Genomic DNA, 26,783 nt, shown 5'->3' with positions numbered 1-26,783 from the left:
GATAAAGAGCATAAGGGATAAGATGAGACTGTGGAAATGCTTTGCCTCAGTCATTCAGGCCAGTGTCAGTACCACATCATGGAACATTGGGCCAGATGAGTGATGCTGGGCATTACCCATAACCATGGCCATGACACTGGATGGTTAAGGGAGGGAGTTTTGAGGAGGGTAGAGGAAGCCTTTAGTAACTAAGCAGTGGTGGAAAAAAATTGATGATCGTGGGGAACAAGACATTTCTCAAAATCTATGACAGTCTCCCAATTGAGGAAAACAGAAGAGCCTTAAAAAGATGGCAGATGGAGAGTGTTAACAAGAAAATAGAACATAAAAGAATTCATGAACTTGGAAACTTTCTTTCAAAATAGTAAGAAACAAATAGGTAGTAAACTCATAAAGAAAAGCGGGGGAATGACAAACACATTGGGAATAGTGAAATGAGGGTGCTAAGTAAGGAGCACAATAGTTTGAAAACTTATTTTACAATTCCATATCTGAAGCTGTTTGGGTACACAAATACATATTTTACTGTTATTCCTCAAAATGTGCATATACATTATGGATACTCTACTGTACGTAATATATACATATATGTATATATAAATATGTATACTATATTACTATATAATTATATATTATATTTATATATGTGTATATATGTGTGTATACATATATATATTTATATATATATGTATTTTTTTATTTTTTTATTTTTTGGAGAGAGAGAAAGAGAGCATGCCAGCATGTAAGCTTAGATAGAGGGGAAGAAGGAGAGGGAGAGAAAGAATCTTAAGCAAGTGTCATACCCAGCATGGAGCCAGAGGCGGGACTCTGTCTCACGACCCTGAGATCATGACCCTGAAATCAAGAGTCAGATGCTTAACTGACTGAACCATTCAGGCGCCCCTATATGTATGATATATTTTTAAATAAAACCTCTGAGGCGCATCTGTCTGGCTCAGTTGGTAGAGCATACGACTCTTGATCTCAGGGTTGTGAGTTTGAACCCCATGCTGGGTATAGAGATTACTTAAAAATTAAAACTTTAAAAAAAAATAAAACTTTAAGAAAATGGGAAGAAGTGGTTAACCGCAAAAGAGCCCAACTAAAGATTTATAATGGTGCCAAGAATATACTCAAAGTAATAATGATAACAGTTTTCACATCTTGACTTCTAGTGAAGCATGTACTATTCAAGCATTTGTAGATGCAATTATTCACGTAACAGACAGGCTTGTGTAGTAGTACGTCATTGTCATCCCTATCTATGTAACGGGAAAATTGAGACACAGAGTGTGACCAGGATCAAATCCAGGCACTTTGGCTCTGAAGCTCATGCTCTTAGCCACTTTTTTACACACCCATCTAGTATTAAAGAGACTAATAAAATATTGCATTGGTCCTTATACAGAAAAGATCGAATTGTCTTTTGAGTCTGAAAGGTTGGAAGCCACAGATGGAATGAAATCAGAGATAGCACCAATTCTGGAGCTATTGACCAAAACCATCATGTAACTGGCAAACTGCTGAAAACTAGTTTTAAATAGCTACCAATTTAACTTCTTTCCATAAGGAACTCATTGAATTAAGATTTGTGAGTCACTTCCTTCCAGTGAACTCCATTAAATGCAAAATGCAAGAGCTATGTTTTCAGGGAGGGGTAGGGCGTGTGATTTCTATGGGAAAAATTTCTGACTAACCCAAGTACTACATTTTTGAGAGAAAATGTACATTTGTTAATAGAAGCCATTGAAATAATGTATTTAAATTATTAAAAGGCCTTTGAAAATGTTGGGTACAAGGTTACTAAAAAGAAGATTGAGCTTTCATATGATTAAAAGATGCAGGGAAGAAAATGTAACATTTTGAAGCAGACAGAAAATGAACATATAGAAAACAAAGGATAAAGAGGTACATTTCTGGTTAATGACAGATCATCATTTAAATCATTTAGGACTAGGTATTGGCTTGAAATCTGGTTAGTTAATATATTCACAGTATTGAAATATTTTGCAAACTTCATTATAATATAAGAATTTCCTAGGGAGATTGTTAAAAATGTAAATTCCTGGATCCCAACCCAAAGATTCTGACTCAGCGAGTTTGGAGCTGTCCCAGAAATTGGTAATTTTTTTTTTTAAGATTTTATTTGTTTATTTGACAGAGAGAGACAGAGAGGTCACAAGTAGACAGAGAGGCAGGCAGAGAGAGAGGGAGAAGCAGGATCCCTGCTCAGCAGAGAACCCGATGTGGGGCTCAATCCCAGGACCCCGGGATCATGACCCGGGCCGAAGAAAGAGGCTTAACCCACTGAGCCACCCAGGCGCCCCCAGAAATTGGTAATTTTAACAAGAGTTCTAGGTGATTGTGCTGCAGATCATTCCTGACACCTTTCAAAAAAAAACCCCTAAAATCCTTACCACAAATGATGTGATTGTAGAAGACAAGGTACAGAGTGACATGTTTGCAGATGACCCCAACTTTTCTGAAAAACAGTGGTAAGTATAAATCACAAAATGATCTTAAGAGACTGGGCAGGAAAGAAAAATAGCAGCTTTAATGTAAGCAATAGTAAGATTGTGCCATTAATGGAAAGCAATTCAAACTCAATTAGCACTGTCCTTAATACATAGGAGAAGCAGATCTATCTTATTTTGGAGAGTATAGACATATTCATAGAGGATGAAAATCTCACATTAATAAATGTATCAGTCAGTGATTACTGAGGAACAAACCACCCCAAAACTCTGGCTTAAAACAAAAATCATTTATTCTTGCTCCTATAGCCAGTCTAGGCTAGAACTGGCTAGAACCAGCTCCATGTTGAATGCTGGGTTCAGATGTGCTCTGTGAGTTAATTCTCTTTCAACCACATATTCTCTGGGCTGTGTCCTTTTCATGGTGATAATAGGAGTTCAGAAGAGCAAGTCCTGATGAACAAGCATGTTTGAAGCTTGTGTCATGTCCACTGTATCCCATGTACCAAAGTAAGTCACTTGGCCAACAAAATCAAGGGGTAGGGAAAAACATTCTACCCACAACAGGAGAAAAAGGGGAATGAATATTTTCTGGAAAGTAACCTAAAATAGCACAGTTGATCTACCTTTCTTTAGTTTATGTCAGGGAAAAAAGCTATTAATGAGATATCCATAGGTTCAAGGTCAAGGTGTGGAGGAAGACTTAATCAAGTTAAAGGTAGGCTTAGGGGAAATATGACCATGGAGGCCCAGGCAGAGTACTTGGGGGAGAATGTAAAAAGAGAATTATCAACTATATTTAGGATCATCCAGGAAGGTTGAATTGACTGGGGTTTGTAGGATGGATAGAATCTTTGACCATCAGAAACTGAAAGCTGATCTGATCCAAGCTGGAATTTGAGTGTCTATGCATTCCGATGTTACATTTCTCTATCCTTACTGTTCCTTGCATCTAAAAATCACAACATATATTCACTGCAGCTTATTTTTCTAATGAGCTATTGACAGAATGACTTGGAAAAACCTCTAAATTCTTGGAAATAAAGCAAATATAATGAAATAAAAAGCCCTGTATTTCAACATCCAAAAATGCAAAGATTTTATTAAACATTTTCTAAATCTTAAAAAAAAACAACTAAATATACAAAATCATTTGATAATCAGCATAATTATTTTAGGATTAAAAATTATTCAATCTTGTAAACAAACTGTGACAGTCGATCACAATTAATGCTAATAAGAAGGTTGCAGTATTATGTTCTGGTTCACTCAATTGTGCCTCTAAATGAGTGGCACAATTATAGGAATGGTTTGTAAATGAGCTCCCAAACATAGATACCAATTATGATTGTTCATTCATTTAGAATGAAAGAAGATCAGTTTTACAGATCTTCCTTTTGAGAAAATAAATATTTTTTAGGACAATCTTCTTGAAACCTATGTACGCATGCCCCTTGCTAATAGCTTAGTGATCAGGAAAGATAAAAACTAGAGCACTCTTTGTCTCCATGGTTTTTTCTAGGAGAGACTGAAGGATTTAATGAGAGGTACTCTATAAAAGTAGAACTCACTAATTTCTAACAGAATTTCAATGCCAGAAGAGGGGAGAGAGTGTAATAGTTCCTTCCTGCATGTCCCATCTCAAGACAACAGCTGAGTCATCATTTGGGAATTTATTGAAAGAGTAACCTTGCTCCAGATGTGTTATCTTCAAAATCCTTTGAGAGATGTTAATAGCATTAAGATATGCTTAGGTATTATTTGATACCCAAGTAATCAAAAGTCTCACATTCCTGGATTGAAGATGGGATCTGTACTACATTTTCTAAAATGTTTGGTCACCAATCTGAGAAAGGACCAGGTGCCGAAAGATTTTTTGCCTTTGGATTATTTGAAACTTAGAACATAGTTTCTCAAAGAAATAATGTTATGAATAATGGTTTAGTTCCAGAATAGTCTATAGGAATCAATACATCTCACACTGTAACTAAAATAATACTAGCATAAGATTTCAGCTGTATCAGCACTCCTTTTAGAACTTACTCTGGCTTTGTTCATTTTTCAAGGTCTAATTTTTATGTAATAAAACCTACCAATTATAAATGATGAACAACTCAATGAATTTTGATAATTTCAACGTCTGTATCACCTCACCATTGGCCTTTTCTTATGTGAATTGAGATTTTCTTGGTTCTTCATATGCTCAGTAACTTTGGATTATATTTTGGACATTTTGAATATTATACAGTTATGACTGGTTCTTGTTTAAACCATATGGAGAAGGTTGATATTTTTGTTTTAGCAGGCAGTCAGTCAGCCTGGTTGGATTGAGGCTTTAGGTTCTGATATACCTTCTGAATTTTATTTTTAGTTTTATTTTATTATGTTATGTTAGTCACCATACAGTACATCATTAGTTTTTGATGTAGTATTCCATGATTCAATGTTTATGTGTAATACCCAGTACTCCATGCAGTATGTTCCCCCCTTAATACCCATCACTGGTCTAACCCCAGACTGCCAAGGAAATGTCGAAAAAGAAAAAGCTAGGGGCAAAATGTTATCTGATTTCAAGCTATATGATCACCAAGACAGTGTGGTACTGGCACAAAAACGGACACATAGGCCAATGAAACAGAATAGAGAGCCCAGATATAGACCCTTAACTCTATGGTCAACTAATCTTTGACAAAACAGGAAAAAAATGTCCAATGGAAAAAAGACAGTCTCTTCAATGAGTGGTGCTGGGAAAATTGGACAGCTATGTACAGAAGAATGAAACTCGACCATTCTCTTACACCACACACAAAGATAAACTCAAAATGGATGAAAGACCTCAATGTGATACAGGAATCCATCAAAATCCTAGAGGAAAATGTAGGTTGTAACCCCTTCTGTGAGTTTTAGTTTTCAAATCATTAGTGTGCTATTCAGACCATTCCTGTGCATGTGCCATCCAGTGTCTACCAATCCAAGAGTTCGACCTCAAAGTCTGTGGTATGCTGTTTAGAGTTACTTACTTAGTTTTACTTTGTTTTTACCTAAAATCTCTTTTATATTTGAAGATCTCATACAGGATGTCATACATTAAGTTGTCATATTTTCTTAGTCTTCTCTAAACTGTGAGTTTCTCAGACTTGCCTTATTTTTGATAACCTTGACAGTTCTGAGAAGTACTAGCCCAGTAGTTGTAGGAAACCCTCAATTTAGGTTTGTCTGATCTTTTTCTCATGGTTAAATTGAGGTTAGGGGTTTAGGGGAACAAGACCCCAGAAGTAAAGTGCCAGTTTCATCACATGATATATAGGGTACAGACTGTCATCATGACTTACCAGTGTTGACATTAACCTTGACCATTTCACCGGTTAGTGGTGTTTGCCAGATTTCCCTCCTGTAAAGTTACCTTTCCTTGCCTTTGTCCATGCTATACTTTTGGGTCCATGCTATACTTTTGGGAGAAGAGTCCCTATGTAGAGCCCCTATGTAGAGCCCACACTTAAGAAGTGCTCCATATCCTGGAGGGCATATTAGCTACATAACTTATTTTAATTCTTATACACTGAAGATTTATCTGTTCTAACCCATGAAGAGGTTGTTTTTTTTTTTCAGTCATTTTTAAATTTTTTTTGAAGATCTTATTTATTTATTTGATAGAGAAAGAGAAAGACATAGTGAGATAGGGAACACAAACAGGGGGAGTCAGAAAGGGAGAAACAGACTCCCTGCTGGAGCTGGGAGCCCAATGCAGGGCTCGATCCCAGGACCCTGGGATCATGACCTGAGCCGAAGGCAGACACTTAGCGACTGAGCCACCCAGATGCCCCTTCAGTCATGTTTTTTATAATCAGTATGGAATCATGGATATTTATCTTATACTTTGAGTTACAGTCCAACTACTTTATTTCATTATTCCAGCTCTGGCCATTAGGAGCTCTTCCAGTTGGCTCCTGTGTCCCTTTGATATAGCTCCATCATTATGTTTTTGCCCATGTTTTATTGAGTTGTCTTCTCATTATCAAATTGTAAGAGTTCTTTATTTTGGCTATAAGTTTTCTATCTGATAAATGTTTTACCAATATTTTCTCCCAGACTATGGATTCTGTTTTTTTCCTTTTTTCCCTCTCTCTCCCTCCCTCCCTCCTTCCCTCCCTTCCTTCCTTTCTTTTTTCTTTCTTTATAGCTTTGTTGAGATATAACTTATATACCATACAATTCACTCATTAAATGTGTATACTTTTTAGTATATTCAGAATTATGCAACTATCATCACAGTCAATTTTTGAACATTTTCATCACCCCCGAAAGGAACCCTTTATAAAGGGTACCCTTTATCTCTTCATTTTTCACAACATCTTTTGAAGAAAGAAATTATTTTTTTCTCTTGAAGTTTTTGATTTTTGTGTCTTAGTTAAGAAACATTTGCCCCATCCAAGGTCATTTAGATTTTCACTTATGTTCTAGACATTTTGTATCTTAGTACTTATATTTAGGCCTAAGAACCATTTTGAGATAATTTACGAGGTATGTGGCAAGACTCAAGGTTTATCTGTTTATATATGGATGTGCAGTTATTCTAGCACCATTTTTGCATAGACTCTTTGCCTCACTAAATTACCTTTTAACAAATTACCTTCTTAATATGTAAATTGACCATTTATATGCCAGTCTTAACTATCATTTAAAAATTTTTGTTAATATTTTAAAATGCCTAAAAATGTACAGCCTACCAAGACTGAATCATGAGGAAATAGAAAGTCTAAACAGACTAATAACAAGTAAGGAGATCCAATAAACAAAGATGGCATCAATGGTAAATTTTATAATATTTAAATAAGAATTAATACCAACCCTTCTCAAACTCTTCTGAAAAAAATGAAGAGGAGGGTAGAGTTCCAAATTCATTTTACAAAACCATTGTTGCCCTGATACCAAAGCCAGATTACAAGGACACTACAAGGAAAGAAAATCAACAGAACATTAAGAGGATCCTACAACCATGATCAAGTGGGATTTTATCCGTGGGATAGAAGGATAGTTCAACATATACACATCAATAAATGTGATATGCCACATTAACACCATAAAGGGTAAAGATCTTAAAATAAGCCCAGGAGATGCAGAAAAAGCATTTGACAAAATTCAACATTCTGTCATGATAAAGACTCTAAACAGGTTAGGTATAGAAGAAATGTATCTCAACATTATGCAGGCCATATATGATAGCCCCACAGCTGACACTATACTCAAAAGCTAAAAGATTTTCTAAGATTAAGAATAGGAATAGAATATCTACCCTTGCCATGCTATTCAGCATCGTACTAAAAATGCTAGCCAGAGGAATTAGACAAGAAAAAGAAGTATATTTCCAATTCTGGCATCCCAAACCTTATCATTCTTATTGTAGGGACTCTCTGGTTAGTAGAGAAGAAAGGGGCCAAGCTCTATCAACAGGCAACTATATTCTGGTTATATACTTTCACTTCTGCAAAAATAAAATGCCCCTCTAGGCCAAAGATTTACTAGGTGTCCTGAATATAGGGGACAAAGGCAAACATGATTGAAGGTTGCGAGCTATAACCAATGTTTATGTGTTTATGTGGATTTGGTTGTGTGGATTTTTCTGCAATAAGTTTATAATTACACAGCTATATAACATGCTGATTTGTCTTGCCTAACTTGTTTTTATATTTATTCTTTTTATTCTGTTTATTACTCTGGCTGCATGGGACTTAAAGGGTTGCTAAAGACAATCAAGATTGCTAATCAGTCAAGACATAAAAATCATTCATCAAAAGAAATAGACAAATGAATATGAAAAAGTTTTAGAAGACCACAGAACTTTCTCCACTGGTAGTAATGCCCATGGCCATGTGCATCAGGAACCCCTTTGATGGCTGATTGGTAGACACAACTAAAGAGCAGTAGATTTGCAGATTATTGGAAATCACTGAATACAGGCAAATCTATTCCTACTGCAGTTTTTGCATTTGTTAGGGTGATGTTTATCATTTATATCATTAAATTTAGAGAACTTAAGTGTTTGGCAAATATTCCTATTGCTTGACTTCTTCGGATTCTTCCTAAACTATTCATTAAGTTGTTTAAATATGCTTCATTACTTTAAAAAGTCTTCTATGTTTCAGATACAAAAGCAACTTTAGCATTTAAAATGTATCCACCAGACCCTGACCATTTGAGGTAACACTGATTTTTACATATGAGTTAATCTGGTAATCCAATAATCATGTATCAGGGTCCTGCTGTATCCATAAGACACTGTATGAAGGTGCTGAGTTGAATGGAGTTAGTCTCTAATTCATTTGAAACCCCAGGGATTTCCATTATAAATTTGTAATTCTTTAAGTCTTTGTACATTTGGTAATTTGACCAAACACCCAAGGAATGGGTTTATGAGATGAGTTAATGAACTATAATATAACTAATGGGCTTCAGGTTGCTTTTCTATCTTACAGATTAAAATATTTATCACCAGCTCTTTACTTGACTTGCCGGATGCAGATCCTCAATGTTAGTCAGCCACTGTATCAGGTGCAATTGGCCTGTCCTTGGACAAATGCTCGGAAGTGTACTCTAGCATAAACTCTGCTTCTGTGACTGAATTAACTCATTTCTCTGGTGGTGGGTGCTTTCGGTTAAGCAGTAAGGCATATGCTCTGTTGCTGACAATGTAAACGATAGCTTTATAAATGTCACTTTAAAAGTTAACCTGAAACTTTAGATCTCTGACATATTGTGGGGCAGGTTAGGTTTTGTTGATCTTAATCTGAGAGGTACTGAGATCTGAGAAGTACTAGCCCAGTATTTGTAGGAAACCCTCTCTTTCTCAAAAACTGCATTCTCAAAAACCACGCTTGCAGTGTTAACCACTCAGACCCACTCAGTGTCCTCCATTTGTTCACAGTTTTCCCAGCTCTGGCTGTCATTTTGTTGTGTGCTTCTGGAAGAGTTTGCCTTTAGACTACCTCTGTTCTTTAGAGTTTCAGGCACTTCTCCAAGAATCTCTTCTTGATGAGGCAAGAGAGCTCTTTCTACCCCAAACATATATTGTTCATTTCTTAACCTTGAAAAGTCAACTCATTTGTTCCCATCTGAACAATAAAGTATTGCACATAATAGCATTTGAGAGCTCAAACTTGGCCTGCAAAGTTGGATTTGGACTGTGGCCCTTCCACATCCTGGTTGTATGACCTGCAAGAAGCTCCTTTTCTACAAAATGTGGATAATAACAGTATCCACTTTGTAAAATTGCACTAATTGAATGATATGATGAATGTAAAGCACTTAGAACTGTGCTCAGAAAACTGCAGTACTCAATGAAGTTAGCTTATCAGTACTGAGGTTGTGAGATCAGTAGGGATAAATCAATAAACCTAAAACAAGATGTGTTCCACAAGTTATATATAGTCACCTACATGTCCCTTTTCCTGGAAGAGTTGACTCAGTCTTCCTCACTACATTATCTTCTGCGTCAGAAAGGGTGAAATGAATAATACAGTTTTAGGTATAATTCAAGAAGCTGTAAACACCAAGGAATTTAACAGAAAAAAAAAAGTACTCAAATAGGAAAAAGAAACATGTTTTGGAAACCATTGGGTTGAAGTAGAAAATGCAAGCAGGGTAATTTTTTTTTTTTTTTTTTTAACCTGCTGTAGGGCCATATGGTTGCTGAATGTGTTGATGCTGGTTTTAAGATTCTTGAGTATTTTAAACTTGACATGTTATTTTTTTAATGATTTCAAACATCATTTCTTTCAGAGCCTTTTCCCAACGTTGCCGTAATACTGAACAGATGGCTCAGCAGCATCTACATTTGCATTTTGCTATACTGCCATGTTATTTGCAAAATTTCTTATCAAAAACCTGTGATTCTTTCTCTACCTTTTCAGAATGGCTGCAATGAAACTGTAAATAGGTTCTTCCCAGAGTCTTGGGGATGTAGTCGAAAGGGAGATCACATATTGCTTCTTCTTTGCAATTTTATGTTGTTGTATTTTGGGGTTTTATACCTACCATTATTAGTATACTCTCTCATCTTAAACCGCCCCTTTTTTCCAAATGACTACAAGTCCTCATCATACCATTGTGATACAAGTAGAAATGAGGTGATGTTAGCGCTGAATCTTGAAGATTATACCAGCTAACCCTTTCATGCCACCTGTTTACTGTTCCAGCAATTGCTTGTCACTGTCTGAAGCTGTCCTGTTTATTTCCTTTATTTGTTGTCCACCTCTTCCATAGAATGTAAGCTCCACGAGAGCTAGATCTCTGTCTGATTTGTTTATCACCTACCACCTTGTCCCTAGTGGGCACCCAGCATTGGTTCCCAGTGCTGGCTCAGCGTTGGTGCCCATTAATAAGTAATTCTCTAGATGCTGAAATTCTTTCACATGCAGAATATGAATTCTGTGAACATAATAGCTTTCCCTAATCTTTTTACTTTTATTTTACCTAGTTATAGTTTTAAGAAGGCTTTTCCAGGAGTGTTCTCTTGATAGTCTTTACTTCCTTGTTTTTTATGGTTGCTTTTTTTTTTCTTTTTAAATAAAAAATGACTACGTGCATAAAAACAGGTAGTCCTGTAGGAGGTTTGTGAGGGTTTTTTATTTTTATTTTTCACTTTGGGGGCACAGTGGGATTAGTGCCAACATAAAGGCATTTTCTTGCTTAACAGATTGAAAAGACATGGGAAGCAGGAGGAGCTGTATTGATCAGAGCGGACTGTAGACCTTTACTTTTCAATGCATGTGATGATGAAAAATAAACCCACCAATATCTCTATTAAGATTCTTTGATTTTTTTCTCTTCAGTGAGGACTGCTGGGGTGCTTCTTCGGCTCAGAGGGTGGTTAATGCAGCAGGTCATGCTATGTCTGACTGCTGGCTTCCTGGTTCACAATCATCGGGTTTACCCTTGATTGTTGCTGTTCCCAGCCCATGACCTGCCTTAAATATCTCTGTGACTTCAGGCTAGGAAGTAGTCTGAGATGTGTTCAGTCTTAGCTTTGCATGTAGAACAAATAGAGAACATTTTAATATGGAAGGTCACGCGATACTATATTGAGAAGAAGATCATTTGCTCTAATTATTGCAAAGTGTTGACAGGTTATTTGTCAGTCGAGTAACAAATTCTGTCAGCTCAGAGGTACAGTGGGAGGTGAAGAACCACTTTCATTGGTACAACCATGTGTCTAGAAAGCATTTTAGGCTTCATCAAGTAGGTCTTTTTAGATATTAGAGTTTCTGTGAAAAGGGACAGGAGCTTCATCTCCGCCGAATGAAAACTTTGATTTTTCTAAAGCCAGAATTACAAAAGGATTTTAAAAGTGAGAGTCTTTGTACTGTGGTTTATATTTCCCACTTCTGAGCCTAGATTTTGCCACAGGCAAGCCCATGAGAAACCTCCAACAGAGCTCGGAGTAAGAGAAAAAGTGGCGTGGAGAATAAACTCCAGCCCAAATGCAGGAATGAAAAAAAAATTTTTTTAATACTTTTTTTCTGGCCTTCACAATACACCAAATGGTTTTCATAAAACATTTATGCAGGTAAGATTTGAGGAAACAGGGAGAGAACATGAAAGTCAGCAGCTGCAGCTCAGCCCTTAGCAGTATGGTAGGATTAGTTAAGTCCTGCGGAAGTGTGGTGTTTCGTGGGCTCCCTGTTACTCACTACCTCACCTTGGACAATCTCACCTGTCTTAACATGAAGCTTTACTTATGATGAGCCCTCAGGCAGGGCTCTGCCTTACAGGGTTAAGTGTATAATAAGTACTGCTTTAAGTGTTGTAGTTTCCTCAATGAGCTTAACCCTTTGTTTGCTGCACCCTGTGGCCGTGTAACCTTACCGTCTGTGTAAATGAATACTAATTATCATTAAAAGCCATTCTTCTCATTATGTTCCAATGGATGGCATCTTTTATAGCTTGCTAATTATAAGCACACAGAACTGAAGTGCTTGAAGTTAAAGAATGTAAACAGAGCTGTAGTAGATTTTCATGCTGAATTCTTTTATTGATTAATTGTTAATTAAAATTTCTCCAGTCTCTACCCAGTTAATCCATTTAATTTATTAAATACTGTAATAACCCTGATTCTGTATTTGTGGATTGTACTTATGGAATATTCTTTTTATTCTCTTAAGAGGATTTATTCATAAATAACTCATACAGACTTAAAGTACTATGCTAAACCAGAAGGTATAGAAATTCACCATTCAACATTTTATTAACCAATACTTGGTTAGAAATGACCATAATTACAGTCTTACAGTTGGAAAGAATCTCACACTGAGAGGTGTGAGGTAACAGCTAACTTCCATTCAGAGTCATTTAACTTCTGGTTGAACATGTAATCAATTGAGGAATCATAACCATTCTCTTTATGATGAGGGAGCAGGAGGCTGGCTGAGGACAAAGCAAGAGCTGGCGCCTTGCACCCCCCCCCCCTTCATCCGCTCCCCTCCATATGTGTAGCATTCCTCAGGCACCCCTGACTGCCATAAAATGATAAATAGTTAACTTGCTGAGATCACAATCCTGCAAGACAGGAGTCTCCCTTGGTTTGCAAATGTCCTTGAGATTACAACAAAGAAGTTACCTTATCAATAGCCCAATTTCCAAAGACACAGAACTCAGTTTCTCAAGCCTAATGTCACCCTCCCCTCCATAAAAAACCAAAGGAGGTGGAGGTAGAAGGAAAAGTAAATAAAGTTAAATTTCTTCTAAACCTAATCTCATTAACAAGGATGCTTGATAGCAGGAATGTAACATCCCACCAGACTTCCAATTGTCTTTACTTGATAGCAACTAAGCCTTCAATATCCTGATAGTATTCTTTGCCCCAATAGCCCTTCTTTCTTTAGTCGTCACCTCCGAACCTCCTCACCCCACCGAACCTGACTTAGGTTCTGGGACTTCATCATTTAGATGGTCCTGCTTGTGAAAAAAAACTTTCAAGAAGCTAAAATGACCCCTGTACCTTACCCTCTTTGGCCCATACTGCCATGTCTGGAATGACCCAGAATAAGCTTAACCTCTTTTCCCTAACAGTGCCCTTTAGATGTGTAAGATGTCTGGTGTGACCCATTTAATTCTTCTCTCCATGACAGATTATTTCTATTTTCTTCAGCTAGTCCTCAAATGTTGAGACCCTTCAATAGTCCTGTCCTTTTCTAGACTCATGGAACTTTCACTCAGCAATGAAAGGAAAAAAGAAACACACAATGCTAAGAATAATGAGATTCTCATAATGGAAGGAAAAAATACTACAGATTTATAGGTAGGAAAGGAGATGAGGGAAGGAGCAAACCTGGCCCAGTCTTAAAACCTGTCTAGATCAGCATAGATAACATGCACACCCGATGAACAGATTATATATAAACATAATGCCCCATCCCACATTTCCAGTCCTTTTACCCTGTTCTTATTTTCCTGCATAACATTGCATCTTCTAGTATACTATATGATTTATTTGTTTATTATTTTATTGTCTCCTTTCATTAGAATCTAAACTCCATGAGGGCAGGAATGTTTTCTTCTACATTAAGTTATGAATCCCTAGCATCCAGATCATGCTAGACACATAGCAAGCACTCAACAAATATTTAATGAACAGTATTTATTGCTTAGGTATGGCTGTTCAGTTAGCTACCGGTCCATCTAACTAAACTAACAACCAATTCATATGTTTCTGTCTTGCCCTCTGGGAGCTTTAGTAAGACCTTGACAGATGCCATGCAGAAATCCTGATATATTTAAGATGGGAGGAAATTGTAGAGATAGCATCATCTGGTCTTTGCCCACTCATGTTGGCTCCTGGTAATCATTGCTTTCTTTTCTAAGTATGGAAGTATTCTTTTTGTAATTCTTATAAAATAATTATTCAGATGTACTGTTCAGCTCTAATGTCGAAGGAAACCTGTTCAGTGACCTTTATAATGGTATTGGCTCATTTAGTCTTTACCTCATATAGTCCTTATATTTAGAAGGTACTAGTATCATCCCTGTTTACCAATGAGATTAGTGTGGTCTAGAGAAGTTAGGTAACTTTAGGGCGGGGCAAATGTAAAGTGGCTAAAAGCATTCTCTTAGTCTTGCCTCCTAACCCACACTTAAATTCCCTCCTAGTTGGTTCTATGCCTTTTCACTTTGAAGATCATTCTTGATGTGAAAGCAGAAGATAGAAGTTGAATTATTTTTTTTTCTGTCATCTGTTGATGTTGTGATGTTTCACACACCACCATCTCCCTAAGCAGTGACCATCCTTTATTTTTTTTTTTTAATAATTGAAGTATAATTGACAAACAGTTATATTAGTTTCAGGTGTGTAACATATTGATTCAACAGTTCTATACATTACTGAGTGCTCACCACAGTAAGCTGTAGTCACCATCTGTCACCACCTGTTCTTACTCTTTACACTACCTTACAGGTTTTTCAAGGCCCTCTCTGGTTGCATGTTACATTAAACAGTCTGTGTCTTTTAGTCCTTTACAACTGTTAAGTTTCTAGGTGTCTCTTTCCTATTGCCTAAAGAAAGTGGTTTCTAAATATCATCTACTTTCCTAGTGCTAGAGATCAAGTCCATAATCAAACATGGCACATTTTTTATTGGTATTATATTAGAAATGAGGGCTTAACTGAATGATTTAAGTAGGGCTTTAAGCCACAGTTTTAAATAGAAAGTAACTGTGACTAATTTTCATTCATACTTTGACTTAATTTGACTGCTCTTGTTGGTATATATGACAAAATGATCATTTTTGGTTAAGTTGTTCCAACATAATCTTGGATATATTTTAATTAGATTTCAAGCCTTTTATTTTATACACACACATATACACAGTGAAAAACTTTCTCTATTGAATAGAGAGACATTGTTGATGCAGAAATTTGCCTTATGTATCAATTTAATACTCTTAACAGTCTACTAAGAAAAGTCCAAGAAGCAAAAGGTTGTGAAATGAAAAGTGACCTAGGCACAGAGTCTTGTTCCCAATGTTTCCCAGTTTCTGAAGATCTCACACACGGTGTTAGCTAACATCAAAGAGGGAATGTCTGCATTCTGTCCAAACAGAATCTTGCCATAATGATCACAGCACATTTAGAATGTGGTATTTATTTCTTATTGAATTTTTGTTTAAACTTTTGTTTTTCCCCCTCTGAATAACAACTCCAAGGGATTTTGTGATACCAGTGAGGGTGTGAAGATACAGAGAGATTGTCTTCTCACTGGGCTTTGCACAGAAGCTTTGGAATTGGGATAGAAAACATCTCTGCCATCTTTACAGTAGGGTCACAGGAGCTGATGTGTCTCTTCTCTTCCTGAATTCCCCAGCAAGGACCACCAGAGTTTGCTTTATCGGGTGACTTTTACACAGAAATTCAGGTGTCAGTAGACACTTCAGGGACCTTCTGAGTTCTGCCTTGATAGCAGAAAGGGCAGATGTATGGATTAATGTTCTAGGTTCAGCCTCAGGGACACCAGGTTCCACAGGTGAACAAACTCACTCTGTCTTACACTAGGGCATACATACAGGTTTTGAAGGAACTGAGTATTTTCTAGGAGTGGAAGGGGAAAGATAAAATCCATTGCCATTATGACATGCCTCTTTCAATAGCCTGTAAATATTTTCGAAGACTAACAGTTAAAGCTACATCAGAAGAGTTCAGAATAAAAATGTTGTAAATGTGCACAAGTAAAAAAAAGAAGAAAATCTTTAAGAATGGCATTGTAGGTGGATTTTTTCTAAAAAATATAAAACTTTGAGTGTTAAAAAAATCCTCACCAGCTAATAGAAATACATACCAGTTTCTCATTCAGGCTTTTCAGGGCTGCCTGCTCCCACCTCTCAGGTCAGCCTCATATTCAGCTGGATTTCTTCATTTAGCTTTTATTTATAGCCTATCTCCTCACTGAGCATGCATAGAAGCAGTTGATGTCAGACGCAAACGGGATGAACTCTGTTCTGAGGGTCAGCCAGACCTGAGACCTTTGTGAAAAGGTGAGACAATAATGAAGAAAGATTTATGGAGAAACATGACATACTGAGAGTTACTTGTGAATCTGTCCTTTATTTCTTTTATCCAAGTACATAATTAAAATTAATAGAAAGTGCAAACAGAACATAGTTAAATACATCGTGCCACTTCTGCCATTTACAACAGTCCTTTCAATTCATGGCTGAAAGAGTGTTGATCATCTCTCTTACTGTAGGATACCGGGTAGAGAAGCCCTAAGTATCTTTAAGTGGCTAATTTCTTCAGCCACATCAGATTACTCTCTCCATCTTGTGAGCTTTTGTGTTCAGAATTTCTTGATTGGAAAAGAAAGCCATGCTCCCAACTATAAATGATACTCAAATGTGTTTTTTCCTCTACATTTCCCTCCATCAATTAAGGGGGGAAAAGGAGGAGATGTTAAAGGGAGGCACTTATCAGCAAGCCTTCTGCTACCTACAAAAAAACACATGATTTGTTGTTAGATTACATAGATGGGGCACAGGATGAAATTCAGGAAGATGTTAAAAAGGAAGTGGTATGTTTCCGAAGCCTCACTGAAGTCTGCCTATCATGTGAGGGTTTAATTGCATCAGCATTGTCACTCGCCTGCGCCCATGTGGTGTTCTTGCTCAGAGTAATGACTGCACAGTTGTAGATGAAAGAACACAGAGGTCTTGAAGTGTTCTTGTCAATGTCAGATTACAGGTGGAAGGCACGTGTTCGCTATTACTGTTATGTGGTTTCTTTGCCCAGCTTTGACAGGACAGTGGAAGATGGCTCTGATATACATGACTCAGGCACTTTATTGAGACATGACCCCGTGGAAAGCACCCAATATCAATCAGTAATCAGGATGTGGAACCACTGTCTCTGGTTCTAATGGCTTTATGCCATCAGTAGATTTTTGACAAGGTCAGTGCACTGGCAGACCACTTACCTTTCTGACAACCAAATGCACTTTTAACAACAAGCTCTGATTGAGGTCACTAATTTTCATTATATAAATGATAACATAATTGAAAGACCTTGTCCTCTAAGAATCTGATAGAAAATCAATTATTAACTCTTTAATAATATTGTCTGTTGATAGCAAGCTACTACTTGTTCTCTAATTTACAGATAGCAGTATGAAAATTAGGGAAGTCACATAACTTGCTAAGGGCTTTTGCAGTAATATATATAAGCTTAATTTTGATGAAGCAAATGTATGTTGTTGTTCTAAGAATTTGTTTTTAAGTTAACTCTGGTGATTTATTTGGGAGGGATGGGAAAGGTAAAGCAAAGACATCCCTTTGTAATGTAGATGACCAGCCATATTACATATAAAGTGCAAGAATGTTTTTTTTTTTTTAAAGATTTTATTTATTTATTTGACAGCTCACAAGTAGGCAGAGAGACAGGCAGTGAGAGTGGGGGAAGCAGGCTCCCTGCTGAGCAGAGAGCCTGATGTGGGGCTCGATCCCAGGACCCTGAGATCATGACCTGAGCGGAAGGTAGAGGCTTTGACCCACTGAGCCACCCAGGCACCTCATGAGACTGTAATTTTTTTTTTTAAAAGTCTCTTTTTAAAAATATATTGGCTTCTTATTTATTTATTCATTCAACAAACATCAACAGGCGTCTATGACACTGTACCAGGCACTCTGCTAGGAACTGGTCAGAAACATATAAATGAGAGATACTATTTCCACTGTAAAATCTACTCATATAAGTAAATGATACTTATCAATGGTTTTCTCATTCTATTCTTTTCAGTTCAGTAAAATATTTGTTAATACAATAAAATCATATTTAAAAAGCTAATGTGAAAGGGAATGGAGAGAAACTGCTTAGTAGGTACAGAATTTTACTTTGAATTGATAGAGATATTTTGGAATTAGGCAGAGGTGATTGTCATCTATAACATTGTGCCCTAAACGTTTGTACTAAATGCCCCTGAATTATACACTTATTTAATGTGACTGATTTTCTGTTATGTGACTGCCATCTCAGGTTTTTTTTTTTTTTAAGTTAATGCAGTTTGTGGTTTATTTCTCTTGATATTATTTATTTGGCTTTGTAATATATATATTGGAGTGGAGAAATCTAGCTTAGCCCCTTTCAGGTATTTTGTTGTTGTAGTTTTCAAAAGAATTCTGAAGATTTTTCTTACAGGTCTTGAACATTTCTAGTGAAGGCTCTTACTTATTTTTCTGGATATTGTAAGTGGGATTTTTTTCATATTTTTAAATTCTTTATTGCTGCTACACAGGAGAGCTCTGGAGCTTTGACGTTTTAGTTTACATCCAGCATGTTTTAATCTCCCTTTTTAATAAGACTCAGTAGAATCTTGGATTTTTCTAGGTATCTGACCAAACATCTTTAAGCTGAGATGATCCTGGTTTTACATATTTTCCTTAGTGATGCCGTACTCTAAAAGTTCCCTAATATTGAATATTAAACCATTTTGCATTCCCTAAAATGAGTCCCACTAATTATTTTGATATTTTATTGAATTATATTTAATAATCTGTTGACGATTTTACATTTATCTTCATAAGGGGGTATTGATTATTCTCTTAGGTTAGGTTTTTATACTAATTTAATAAAATCACTCATAGCTTTCCATTACTGACTACTCTGGAAGACAAAATATATAGAATTAGGTTCCCTTGAAAGTTTGAAATGCTTCACTCTAAAACTATCTGACTTGAAGCCATATTTGAAGATAATTTTGAATTTAATATAATCTGTACTCTCACGGTTATGGTTACGCTCTCTTCTTTATTTCTTAAGTGCATTGTTTTGTTTTTTAGAAAGTTGCTAATTTCATCAAAATTTTTCATTTCTTAGTATTGTGTTCTTTTTAATATTAATATTAGTATCCTCTTATAATTTCTTTCATATAATTTATCCTTCCATATACTTTATGTTTATTTGGGCTTTCTTTTTACTGAACAGATTTTTAAGTGACTGTTGTTTTAGGTGGTGTGTTTTGTTTTTAAGAAATTACATTTTAGCTTTGTAAACTCTACTGATTTTTCATGTTGCAAATATTTCGTTGGTTTTCTCTTTGTGTTGTTTCCTCCTTTTTGTATCTCTTTTGATTTTAAATTTTTAATTGAGTGCCTAGCACCTAAACTTTCTTTTAAACCATAATGAAATTTGTGTGTGTGTGAATTTTTCTATAAGAATATTTTGGGGTATCCCATAATTTTCTTTTGTGGTATTTTAATTTTACTTTTCTGGGGCTATAAAGAGTTATTTATAAGTGTGTGATATTTGTTTTATTCCAAGAATTCTAGGAGATTTTTATGCCTGTACAGTGTTTAATTTATAGCTCCATCGTTTTGATAACTTATGGTTAAAGAGTCTGGGCTATAAAACAACTACTTTTTTGGAATTTTTTTGAGCCCTCTTGTAGCTCATTATATGACTGCTGCAATGACTGCCACCATGGTAACTGTCTCACGTATGCTTGAAAAGCTGGGGTTCCTGCCTACGTTCATAATGTCTAACAATTTAGGCTTCTTCATCTTATTTAATTTTTCAAATTTTCTGTCTCCTCATATGGAGGAGGGTGCAACATCCTTTTTCTATTAGGAACAATACAGGTAGATTAAACATTTCCAAATGCAACAATTGTATGTCTCTGCCTTTCTCCTAGCATACCTTATTTTGATGCTCTATTAATGCCTAGACTATTTTTTCCTCATTCTGTATTTTGCTCTCCAATTCCTCTTTTTTTTTTCTATGAACTGTCCTTTAGTTGATATTAATATTGTCACTACCTGTCATCATTTTGTTTGCATATTTGTGATACTATCTTTGTACATTTTTCTTTTCTTATTACTCTTTTTGCTTATTTTTTCTCTCATTGTATAAATACCTTGATGATAGCGTAACAGTAGAGTCAGAGAGGAAAGGATGGATGTGAGTGGCAGAGAACAAGGTGCCCTGTTTTGCTGAGCAGATTCAGGGGATAAGAGGGGACTGATGAGGGATAAAGCAGGTTTTCAGCTTGGGTGGTTGGGAGCAGAGTATAGCCTCAAAATGGGAGATACTAGGTTGGATGTAAGATAGGCTGAATTTGAGAGAGAGAACTGACCGGGTTCCTCCCTATCCGTAGGTGACACTGGCCTCAGGTAAGGCTGGGAATACAGCCAGTGGCTGGGCTGCATGTAGAATTACGGTCATCCCTGAATTCAAGCTTAGATCCTCACCCACTGCTTTGGTGGCACTGATGGCATATCTCATTTCTTTGTAACTCAGTTTTTTTTTTTTTTTTTTAATCAAGACTAGTAAGACTTATTTAAAAATACTTCTGTGGAAGAGTTGAAGAGCATGCATGTGATAAACAATGTTTAAATGCTTGAGGGCCTTTTGAGTGCTTGCAGACAAACAAAGGCATTGTAACTGTGAAGTAGCGCTATTTTAGAATGAAAGTTCCGCCTTAAGTGTGTCTGATGAAGAGTTAAACTATTTTTGAAAATAGGACGTGTACAGCTTCATCTATGCAGTGAAATGCCATTTCCCACTGATTTGATCGAGCCTTTTCTCCTTAAGCCTTGCTTGCTTCTTCCAGTGCTCTGTGCTTGGCATGGTAATTAGGGACTTCTGCTCTCAGTGATAGGATGCTCCTGGCTATTTCTCCAGCTCGACTTTCCCACAGCTTAGCTCCTTACATTTCCCTGGCAGGGTGCGTGGTGTGTATTTTTAAGTGGTAGGATTTGGGGAAAGCAGTTCTGTGAAGAAGGAACGTGATAGACAGGGATGTAGAGCTGGAGAATCAGCTGGGGTTGCTAGCTTTTAATTGAAGTTTAGTTGGAGGTTCAATGAGGTGAGACTGTTATGACAGATTTCAAACCATAATGATAGGAAATGGGCTGGGTTCATCAAAGTCGGAGTAAATACGGAGCAACGGCTCAGCAATTCAGCATGAAACAACAGCTACAAGCCCTCAAAAAAATATAGAGTAATTAAAATTTGCATTGTGCAGTCCTCCTTCTCAGTGGGTACCTTTCCAGGGAAAGCAATAACTTTATTGTGAAAAATATAAACACGAATTTAGAGATGTAAATTACATGCATGTTTTAATCTTGTTCATAAACACTGAAAGTTTTAAAAATGTAAATATAATCAAAGCACACAACTGCTCCTAATAGCAGATTTGAGAAAGACCTCAAGAAATGAAAGGCCCTCCAGTCTCCCCCAGCCCTTACCTCCTGCCCATACCAATCCTACCTGCCTATCTTATCCCCTTTTGTATATTTGGAAAAGAAGATGTGGGGTTCTGTCTTCCAATTTCATGGGACACAAATGCTTGTCTCTAATCTGTTAATATCACAGGAGAGATGTTGGGTTTAACCCTTTCCACTTCCTCTCCTATCTCTTCTCCCTTTTGTCTATGCATGTGATGTTGGAGGTTAGTAAGACACATGGGTGACTAAGTGTTGGATGATTTGCAGCATGGAAATTTACCCAGATACTCTGCAAATTCTTTTATTTCCATAAGTCAAGCATGACAGTGACCTTAAGTTGAGCCAGTTCTAAGGGTTGACCTTAGAAAGACAGTATGACATAGCAGAAGATTCACTGACCTGGTCTTGAATAAATGAGTATAAATTCTGTCTTGACTGCCTCTTGCTGCCAGAATGATTTTCAGAAAAGTCTTTCACTTCTTTGGGCCACAGTTTCTCCATCTGTTAAAGTCACTGAGTTGGCCTAAAATGAGCTCTAAGGTCCCTTCCAATTCAAACTTTCTGTAATTCTTTGTCTCATAGACACCCACTGCAATCCAAATGGGTTCCTAAAGATTCAGATTCAACACGGTACCCTTCTTAGGTCCATAGGTGGTGTGCTCAGGAGTAAGAAACTTTCCAGAAAGTGCCCAAGGACTCACCATACTGTGATGTAAGGCCAGGGTTTCCGGAGACTGTTACTAAAAGTTCTTTGTCCCGGCTCCACTTCTGACACTTTCTCAGCTTTATAAGGGTCTCTCCCAGTAGGGAATGACCTGATATCTGTCCAGACCATCAAAACTCATGGTTGGAGCAGTCATTGTCATGACCCATTACACACTCCATCTACAGTGAAAAGAGAAGTATTTAAATAAGCAACTATAGTCTATGTCTCTCTCAGTGGATTCCCTTTTTCAGAGTAGGATAGTGGAAATTTAAAGGATGATAGGAAGAGATATTTATCAGAGCAACCTGTCATTTATATAAATCCCTTCAAATGAAATCAAAGTATGGTATTTAGGGAAATAAAGCTTTAAGGAATCAAACCCAGAGTTTAATTTGAAGAGTCTTTTTAGTATGTTGTGTACCTGAGTGAGTCTCCCAGGTAAACATGGAGTGAAGTTTTTCCTGCTCAACAGTTTTAAGGTGGAAAATAGAAAGTGTATGAGAACTTAGCATTTGCTCCGCCAGTATGTAATATGGTAGGAAAAATTGGGACTTGGAAGTAGAATAAGCGAAGTGGTTGTGAGTTTGAAGACAAACTTTTAAATGAGACCACTCATCCCCACCACTGAACTCCAAAAGAGATGATTCTAAACACTTTTGAGCCCTGGCGTGACCCTGGCAGAGACTTTACCATACAGCCTTTGTGATGATTGCCTTAGGCTTCCCTGGAAAGAAAGTAGGTTTGGGGCAAGTTCCAAAAAGAGCTCTGTGATCCAATTTGATTGGAGTATTAGAATACTGCAGTTTCCAGAAATGCCTAGGTGGCTCAATTGTTTAAGCATTTGACTCTCAATTTTGGCTCAGGTCATGATCTTAGGGTTGTGAGATCGAGCCTCTATCGGGCTCCAAGCTGGGCACTGAGCCTGCTTAAGATTCTCTTTCTCCTTCTCCCTCTGCCCCACTCCCCACCCCTCTTGCTGTCTTTAAAAAAAAAAAAAATAGGGAATGGTGAAGTTTCTAGAGCAGTCCTGGGGTTGGGGGTGGCATTGGAGTTGGGAGGAGGGGCTTATGACATTGTGTCACCAAACTGGAACTTTTGGGGAAACAGGAGGGATGGATGTAATGAAATATTGGGTCTCCTAATCCTGTCATACTATTTAACACTGTTTTTCTTGATTTTAAGGATAGGCATGTATGTTGTGCTGAGGCACCATGAGCAAGAGTGGCTGTCTATGCCTTAAATATTTTGTTATTAATCTTTAGTGATGGGACCAGTGTGAAGTAATTTATACAAAGATAATTTTCCTGTTTTAACTAAGACATACCAAATAATAAGGAAATATAATTCACCTAAAAATTCTCAAACAAATGGATTAAAGACCTAAATATAAAAACTAAAACTGTAAAACTCTTAAAAGAGAACATGAGCACATCTCTCAGAACCTTGGATTTAGCAGTGGCTTCTTAGATATGATACCAAGAGCAAAGGAACAAAGAAAAAGAATAGAGTGAAAAATTCATCAAAATTAAGAATTCTGTACATCCATGAACTACCAAGAAAGTGAACATACAGCCCACAAAATGCAATAAAATATGTGCAAATCATTTATCTGATAAGGGTCTAGGACTCAGAATATATAAAGAACTCTTACAACAAACAATAAAGAAGACAAAAAACTCAATAAAAAAGTGGGCAAAGGACATTTTTTCAAAGAAGATATGCAAATGAGCAATACGCACTTGTAAAAATGCTCCACATCAATAGTAATTAGGCACAAGCATATCAAAACCACAATGAGATAACCATTTTTATACCAGTAGGATGGCTACCATCACAAATAAAACAATGCAAAACCAAAAATAACAAGTGTTTGTGAGGATACAGAGAAATTATAACCTTCATACATTGCTGATGGGAATATAAAATAGTATGGACAGGACAGAATGTAAAATAGTATGGAATGTAAAATAGTATGCCAAAAACAGTTTGGCAATTCCTCAAGAAAGCTAAGCATAGAATTGCCATATGACCCACTATTTAAACTCCTAATTATATACCCAGAAGAACTGAAAGCAGGCATTCAAACAAAAATTTGTATATGGATGTTTGTAAAAGTACTATCATAATAGCCAAAGTAGAAATATCAAAATGTCCATCAACAAATGAGTAATTTTTTAAAATGTGGTATATCCACATAGTGGAATATTATTTGTTCATAAAAAGGAATGAAATACGATACATGCTATGATATGGAGGAACTTGAAACCATTATCCTAAGTGAAACCAGCCAGACAGACATAAAAGGCCACATATTATATGATTCTATTTACATAAAACATCCAGAATAGAAAGATCCATAGAAACAGAAAGTAGATTCGTGGGTACTAGGAGCTTGGGAGAGAGAAGAATGGAAAGTTCCTGTTCAGAGGGCATGAAAACTTCATTCAGGGTGATGAAAAACTTTTAGAACTAGATAGTGGTGGCATTGTGACTATATTTAGTACCAGTATATTATACACTTTAAAACTGTTAAAATGGCAAATTTCCTGTTATATGTATTTTACCACACACGTGAGAAGTTCCTAAACCATATAAACCTTGTAGAAACCCTGGTAATGAAATACATTTGACGAATGAGTTTAGGTTTGCTAAGGGATTAGATATATTTCAAGGGCTGCTTTGGGACTGGGGGAAAGCTTCTGGAAGTGAAAATGTGCATAACTAAGGGTCAGGAGCCCTTTGTTCTGGTCTAGGCACTGCTGTTATGTGGTACAGGGTGAGTCATGTAAACTTTTAGGTCCTCAGGGGACTTGGACAAATTTTCTCAGTCATGTGTGGGACCTTTTCAGACTTCACATAACTTTATACACCCTGGCCCCCTCCCCAGTGTGAAGGGTAGAATATTTCAGACAGAATACTCTGATAACAGGTAACAGGGTGGCATGGTGCACACAGGGGTGGGGAGGGTACAAAGGTGTCTTCTTCCGTAAAGCCTTTGCAATATTGTGAAGTCCTGAAGCTGATTACGGTAGTCCTCACATTCCCGAGACTAGAGGAAGAAGCTCATGTCTTCACATAGTGTGCACTGGGCATTTACAGCACATGCCGAGGACGTGTGAAGTATAGCTGAAAGACACAGAGCCCCTTAATTTGTGGAGTGTATGTTCTAGAGGGAGGAGATATCATTAAAGAGTTAAGTACTGTATGAGGTAAGTACTCTGAAGAAGTAAATGATGCTGAGGCTTAGGGACAGCTGCTCTGAGGAAGTCATGAGTGACCTGTGATCTGCAGGATGACTTAGAATTAACAAGAAAACATGGAAAGGAGCAGATTTGCTTCCCTGGTGGGGAGAGCACTGTGAAGACGATGGGAGAATGGGCTTGGAGAAGATGGTGAATACAGCCTCATTCTCGAATGCCATGCTGAGTTGTGGCCAACATCACTGAATTAAAAGGCCAGAGAGAAGTATCTCCCTGAGACCACCACGGGCACTTCTACCAGCAGCTGCCGCTTTCATGTCCCCACCATACCACTTCCTGTGCTCCGAGCTATGGAACCAGCAGTAACCACACAGAATCTCTGGAACTGAAAGTGCTCCCTGGTGTCGACTGCGACCCAAAGCCACCATTCCTCAGAGCCCTTAACATCTCCACAGCACAGGGCAGTGTGGGTCGCAGAACAAGTGGCTCTGGAGTGTGACACCCAGCATGCTGTGCGACTGTTGAGAGGATATTTCTCCTTTTGGTCTTTCAGTTTTCGGCTCATCAAACCAGTAAATCTGGGCTTTGAGGATGGTGAAACTACCAGACTTCTACTTAGAAAGTGGGGACAGTCTTTTGCTTAAGCCTTAGCAGCCATTGTACTCGGCCAAGCCATTGCATGTGTTTGGTGGGTGAACTGGTCCCACTTTTGCAGTGGAGACAGCATTTCCACATGTTGATGTAGCCTGGGGGTGCATGGGACAGCGCTCACACTTGCCGCCAGTTAGTTGGCTGCTGGCCTCCTAGGAGCCTGCCCCACCTAGCAGAGATGCAACTGGGGGGCCCAGAGCTGACCTGCAGGTGTGGGCGGTGCTCCTGGCTGGCATATTTGCTGGGCTGCAGAGAAGGCAGCAATCATAGCCGCGACTCAGGCTACCCTGTTAAGGAAAAGAGCTCATCACTAAGTCCCACATCAGCCACTTCCAGTACAAACTCAAGTTTAGACACTTAAGTGTACTCTTTTCTTTGTAACCATAAATCTATGCTATCGGGCTTATTTTTTTTTTTTTTCCTTTGCTTTCAGGAGAGTAGATCTGGAGACACAAACAGCTGTGTTGAAGAAATAATTCGGGTAAGGACTATTTTTTTTTTTTTAAACAAATCTTACCAACTGGTTGGACGTAGATTCCAAATAGAACAAGGCATG

At 37.4% G+C, this 26,783-nt stretch overlaps 1 protein-coding gene across 1 annotated transcript in view; it reads left to right on the top strand.

Moving 5' to 3' along the window:
* The window catches only part of AFF3 (ALF transcription elongation factor 3), a 535,863-nt gene that overhangs the window by 232,759 nt on the left and 276,321 nt on the right, over positions 1 to 26,783 (top strand). The window contains exon 6 of the mRNA XM_059406264.1: positions 26,661 to 26,708. Coding sequence (XP_059262247.1) covers positions 26,661 to 26,708 — 48 coding nt within the window. The remainder of the gene's footprint in view (positions 1 to 26,660; positions 26,709 to 26,783) is intronic.

This window comes from Mustela nigripes, chromosome 7, assembly GCF_022355385.1.
Source record: "Mustela nigripes isolate SB6536 chromosome 7, MUSNIG.SB6536, whole genome shotgun sequence".
Lineage (NCBI taxonomy): Eukaryota > Metazoa > Chordata > Mammalia > Carnivora > Mustelidae > Mustela > Mustela nigripes.
This window is presented reverse-complemented; position numbering and strand designations above follow the sequence as displayed.